The sequence below is a fragment of the Diabrotica undecimpunctata genome, chromosome 4 (genome assembly GCF_040954645.1).
Source record: "Diabrotica undecimpunctata isolate CICGRU chromosome 4, icDiaUnde3, whole genome shotgun sequence".
NCBI lineage: Eukaryota > Metazoa > Arthropoda > Insecta > Coleoptera > Chrysomelidae > Diabrotica > Diabrotica undecimpunctata.
Window position 1 is genome coordinate 54,331,930 of NC_092806.1, and position 6,805 is coordinate 54,338,734.

Here is a 6,805-nt window from a genome sequence, read left to right on the forward strand (position 1 = left end):
CGTGTACGGCTGTTGCTCGTGATTCACTACCCACGTCAACTTGGCTTTAAGCTGATTTTCTTTTCAGCTTCTTTCCCTGTTTATTACTTTCATAATCTTAAAATCTTCATCATTTGATGTCATTTCTAACTGCATTCTTCTATCTCACATACCCTTCCGTACAGTTCAAATGCATTTTTCCGTAGTGTCCTCGTTTTCCTTTTCTAAAACTTTATCATAAATTAGTTTACTCGCATACCAATTATACCGCGCACCTGTACTGCGCAAACCCTTATGGAAAAAGATTATGGTGTTGTTTATATAATAGTAAAGAAACAAGTTTATTGTGTATTTCTGAAAATGGTTATAACTACATATACTATAAATTCAATAGGATTGTCAGGTTATCGCTTAGAAATGATAGATCCTCGAGGGGTCCGAGATGAGAGACGCGTGTAGTTCAACAGTGGCGTGTATATTTCTAAAATAAGGAAAATAATAGGAAACTTGCACATAAAAATATTTTTGCGTCAACGGTAAAATTGTTAATTTATGTTAAATATATTTTGTTAAAATGTTATGTAAAAATATTATATTCAAAATATTACGTCTTAACAATTAATTGTGTAATCCAGATGTACACACAATATTTTCATTCATTTATATTATTTTTAGTTTAACAAATATGTACATGTTTATTTTGCAACATCTCAAATGCTAAATTATACTTACTTACTTAAGCCGTCCTTTTGTACCTTACGGTGTCGAGGTGCTAAATTATATTATATTTTAAATCCAAAACTTTCTCCCTTATAATAATGAAATGTCACGAATATACTTCTGGTTCGTAATAATTTGTAAAAAACAAAACCTATCATTTATAAATATCTTAAATTCATAACAAACAAGAAAGAAAATAACTTAAAAATATAAACGAAACTTTTAGTAGTAAACTTAAGAATAACTAATAACTATTGTATCGCCTTGCATTTCCCCAACAGAATATCTTCCACTGCTTTTTATAAAATGTTCCACCGTTAAGACATCAAACTGTAGATGAATTGTCAGATTAACCTTTTGAAAAACCCTCGTTAGTCATAATATGCGTTTTAAACTAAACACGACGTAGCATTCAAATTGAGCAATTTCCAAGAACACAAATATAATACCTGGAAATTTCCAATTAAATACGATTAAAATGGAAATAATAAAATTCCCGAAACAGCATTGTTTTTTCTTTTGAACTTTTATTTACAATAAATTTCTACATGAGAGTTTTAAGTAAATGTGAATGAATTTGTAAATAGGTAATAGTTTCGAAATAACTAAAACAAACTTGCCATAATAATAATAATATAGTTATTAGGTACATACCTACTTAGAAAATTATAACCAGGTAGGACGAAGGATCTCACAGGTAGTCTCCGAATGTAGCAACAAAAAATCTCTAGAACTGTACCTATTATTTATTATTTTAAAGAAATATTTTTATTCTGAATCACTTCCTGTTGTTAATTCACTATCACTACTGTCTTCTCCTGAAGTAATGATAATGGGCTCGATAAGAACATCAACACGCGTGTCTACGTCCCACATTTTATCTTCTTTTTTCTGTGTATGGTTAATGCATGACTGCCAGTTGGAAGCGGTTATATTTTGTATGGCTTGGTCTAATAATAATTTGACATCTTTTAATTTAAAGGTTGTATTCTTTTGCGCTACCTCATTTTTTATTTGTGCCCATATTAGCTCGATGGGATTCAATTCACAATGATACGGTGGAGTTCTTAATACGGTGATGCCATGCTCGCGTGCCATTTCGTCTACTGCAAATCTGATGTGTGAACTCTTATGTTCGCGCACTATATCAAGTAATTGAATCTTTATCATGGATTCATCAAAATCTATATTTTTACTTCTTAACCAATCTATTATATCTGCCTTTCGAGATGCAGAAGATGGTATTTTTTCCATACGACGGCTGTGATAAGGTGCATTGTCCATTATAATTACCGAACCAGGATCTACAAGAGTCAGTATAGACGAAAACCACTTTTCAAACACATCCGAATTCATATCCTCATGATAATCGCCCGTTTTGATTGAGGTAAACACATTTAAACCATCTTGTAAAAAACCTGAATCACTTCCAATGTGCGTTATAATGAGACGTCTTCCTTTGCCCGAGGGTGCTTTTATGCCGGTTGAAAGTCCCTCAATGAAAGCCTGTCGCGCACTTTTAATATTCAAGTCTTGCCATACTTTGGATTTCGTATGACCCTCATTCAACCACGTTTCGTCCGTATAATAAATTTTTTTACCAAGTCGTCTAAAATCACGAATGTTTTGCAAATATTTTCTCCGCCATATCACTAATTTGTCTCTCTCGATCAACAAACTTTTCCGATTTCTCTTTACATACCGAAAGTCCTTTATGGATTGGTTTTTGGATAGGTTTGTTACCTTGAATTATTCGGAAAACCGTACGAGCCGATACTTTCGTTAAATCTCCAGACAATGTCGCGACGTCCTCTATAAGCATATCTGGATATCTTCTACGCAATCCCTCATAAACCGATTTTATCATTTGCTTTTCTCTCACAGATAACCACCTTTTTTTATTTTGTTTATTAACAGATGTACTGCACGTTGGTTTTGATGCCATGATGTTACCCGACGGTACGCTCATGAAATACTACCACCCACCAGATTTAATGGTTATTTGTGGGTGAGTTTTCACAATGTTGCCGTATTGCATTAAGAATATTACTTTCGAAAAGAAATAACGATGTCCGCCTGCCTCTCTATTGGCATTCAGGGTATACCTCAATGGCACGGATAAGCTGCAAGCGGTACTAAATAATACATTTCGCAACAAGGCGAGTGTACCTTCTCTAGTTCGGACTTCCAATAGATGTAACCGTCAAAAATGATAATTGAGAAGTGGTTTTGTGTGCTAATAAAGAAATAAATATATAGCCGCTTACCACCGAGTGTTAACGAACTACAAAATGTCTGCCCTGACAATCCTATTGAATTTATAGTATAGTAATAAACATTTTGCATACAAATGGTTTGTTGCCCTTTATTATTGTGCGTAAACCCATCTTAGTCGCACAGGTAGACCCCATCACTTGGTAGACCTCAAACTATAGAAGACGCGACGATAGGACGCATACTATAGTGGCACCTTAAAATCTCTAAGATTTGGTTCCTGTTAATTCTATGGAGTGCTTTTTTAAAGTCGACAAGGATTACAATTTTCTTTATACCTCTGATTTCTTTTTTTTTTGATATTTTTATTTCAATCATTAGTTTTTTCTTCGTCAAGTAATATTTTATCCAACAGTTTCTGCAGCTTTTTGTATTGATTTTTCGCATCTGCCTTTATTAATTCGTGCGCACTTGCCATTGTTAGATGTTTTAGACTGTTTCAGGTTCCTTACCTAAATATACCTATATATTATTTACATTACTACTTAGTTATTAACGCAATACAAATATCTAAATCCAATGTTTCTCTAAAAGTAAACTTTGGTCCTAATATATCTCTACTATAAAGCCCGGTTTTTATTAAACTCCACCACCGCAACGACCTTTTTCATAACCAATTCGTCGGGGCAAAATAAATTTGAACCCCATTCATGCTTTTAATAAATAATTCCCCTCATTTTATGACCGCTGCTCATAAAATTATTATATTAGCCCTTAGGAGCATCCATAAAAGTCAGTTTATGTTCCAAGATTCGATTATGCCCGTGCGTAAATTGCAATTGGCTTTATACATTTATGATGAAACAACCCTTGTTAGTACTAAAACATACCACTGAACACGATTTTCGAATCTGCCGCTCTCCGATTATGTATGTGTTCGATTGTTTTTCGATTTCAACACGTTGAGTGACATAATAAAATGTGAAATCCCATTCATATTCATTAACTTAATTTTTCTTCAACGTAGCTAGAATACTTACAACAGACTCAAAAATCTGTTATTGTATTTTGTTTACATTCATTTATTTCTTTTGTTTTATTATTATTACCGCTAATTTATAATATACAGTCGAACTTTTTATATAGCAAAAAATACGACCGTAGATTAAATTTAAAATATATTCAATGGTTGAATAGCAGAGGTTTTTTCGGTCAATAATTGGCAAATAAAAGTCGTCAACTAATTTATTGATTTATTCAAATACGTTTCGCTTTTATTTTTAAAAGCATCATCAGTTCACTACAAATAAAAAAGATTTTACAATATAAGTAAACAACCAACAGGGCTCATACTAAAAAAAAACAATTTCTAGGGTTTTCTGATGTTATAAAAACTCTACGATAACTTCACATTAAAGATTAACAACTAAACGAGAGAAACGGAACAAAAAAATACAAGATAAACTGTAAGAACACTAGTTCATTTGATTTTAACTGATGGCTTTATTTGAATGTTGGTTTAAGCTCTTTGGTTGGTTTGACCCTCGAAAGAGCTTAAACCAACATTCAAATAAAGCCATCGGTTAAAATCAAATGAACTAGTGTTCTTACAGTTTTTCTTGTATTTTTTTGTTTCGTTTCTCTCGTTTAGTTGTTAATCTTTAATGTTAAGTTATCGTAGAGTTTTTATAACATCAAAAAACCCTACAAATTGTTTTTGAAAGTATGAGCCCTGTTGGTTGTTTACTTATATTCTAAAGTCTTTTTTATTTGTAGTGAACTGATGATGCTTTTAAAAATAAAAGCGAAACGTATTGGAATAAATCAATAAATTAGTTGACGACTTTTATTTGCCAATTATTGACCGATAAAACCTCTGCTATTCAACCATTGAATATATTTTATATATATATATATATATATATATATATATATATATATATATATATATATCTATATATATATATATATATATATATATATATATATATATATATATACATATCAGTTGCTGAAATAAAGTCCTCGTAGACATACCGTCTCCGGACTTGCAACTTAATCTAGACTCATATGTCGCCATGTTACCAATTCAACGGTAACTTTACCATCTTAATTATAAACTAGACATAGTGTAAACTAAATTTCATTTAGCAATTTTTAAAGAGTTTTTACCCCCATATTTAGTGGCTATTTCCATGTATTAACCTGACACTGATGATGGAATACGTATTCCGAAAACGTTTTGTCAATTTAACATAGCCCAAATGGGTTTTTTATATACCTTTTTATAAAGGATTTTATTGAAAAAATTTTTTTTTTAATATATGGTATACAGCCAACTACAGGAACTTAGTTTCCTTGTGGATATATATATATATATATATATATATATATATATATATATATATATATATAATATATTAGAGAATTATATATTAGATTATTATACTATATTAGAGAATTCATACCCAATTAAAATAATTAACAAATTTTTATTTAACAATCCTAAAAATATAATGATTGACATGAATGAAACAAGAGAACCAAATTAACAAATCGTGCAATCTCAATTTACTTTCACATCACTACCTTACATACCAACATTAACACCCAAACTAACTAAAGTCTTTACTAACTATTCTCATATTAAAATTGCAAGTAAAAATGTTAAAACATTAGCATCATTGTATACAAAATCTAAATCACCTATTAGCATTATGGAAAGCTCAAATGTAGTTTATAGAGTACCATGCAAAAATTTTGATAAGTCGTACATCGGACACACATCTAGAAATCTCATAGGCAGACTAACATCACATAAAAGTTACCTTAGAAATAAAAAAAATACGTGTGTAGTAATAGATCATGCAATTAATAAAAATCATTCATTTAATTTCAATTAAACTATTATATGTGAAAACCAATTAAATAAAAGAGAATTATTAGAAATGGTATGCATAAATAAATATAAATGCGTTAATAAAAAAACTGATATTGATGAACTATGCAATATCTATAATTAGGTACATTCTGTCTTATGAAAATGAATACTATAATTTTCTAATATAAGATTTTCTGACTATAAATATAATGAATATAATTTCAAAAATTTTAATATTCATATTTGGCGCCACTTTGTACGTAACCATAATAACAATCAAGAGCTAGTTATCAACAACAAAAAATTTTATAAACAGAAACGAGTGTCTTTCTGACATAAATCAAACATCAATATAATAATCAATGTCATAATGAATTTATACAAAATTAAATAAAATTATAATATTGTACTTACATAAATATATAATTTTAATAAGTAAAGTTTTATTGTTTTGTCTAAAAATTAATGGATTAACCTCATGTTGTAAGTTTTTATACTAGTTTTATACAATGTTATTTAATTCTAATTTCATTGTATTTACTGATACCATATTTTAGCATATTCTGAAGAAGCAAAGCTTGATATAAGAAGAAAGAGTTTCACTTTCCTGCCCTATTAATGACTGCAACCTCAAAATAAAACTATTATATATATATATATATATATATATATATAGTTCAGTACCTTAGAAAGGGAGTTCATCGCTACACAAAATCACAGTTGAATCAACGAATCTCCTTGAAATACACCCCGGTTGATTGCAATATTTTCAGTTTTGATATTGTTTTCACCAGGTATTTGGAAGCTAATTTTTGTCTTCCAATCTAACATTATATGTTTTAAAAAGGTCACTATGTTATCATCGACTCTATATATTTGTAATATATCTATAAGCTATTCATACGGCACTGAATCAAAAGCTTTCTTATAGTCGATGAAAGCAGTAAAAAGATTCCTTTTTGTTTGCCATATGTTTGGTTAGAAATGACAGACGATGATAAGGTGTTATTT

The 6,805-nt window shown here is 30.0% G+C and overlaps 1 protein-coding gene across 1 annotated transcript; it reads right to left on the minus strand.

Annotated features, from left to right (window-relative positions):
- Window positions 1-1,467: 1,467 nt before the first annotated feature.
- On the minus strand, window positions 1,468-1,983 carry LOC140438675 (uncharacterized). Its single transcript, XM_072528322.1, has 2 exons — window positions 1,749-1,983; window positions 1,468-1,649 (listed from the first exon to the last, which is right to left on the minus strand). Exons 1-2 carry the CDS (start codon window positions 1,981-1,983, stop codon window positions 1,468-1,470), a joined length of 417 nt encoding a protein of 138 aa, XP_072384423.1.
- Window positions 1,984-6,805: the final 4,822 nt, after the last annotated feature.

Excerpts from the sequence above, each read along its gene's own strand:
- LOC140438675 (XM_072528322.1), bottom strand. The coding sequence starts at position 1,983 with ATGGACAATGCACCTTATCACAGCCGTCGTATGGAAAAAATACCATCT. Across the intron at positions 1,650-1,748 it reads AAGAACTCCACCGTATCATT|ACCAAGCCATACAAAATATA; the intron begins GTGAATTGAATC and ends AATTATTATTAG.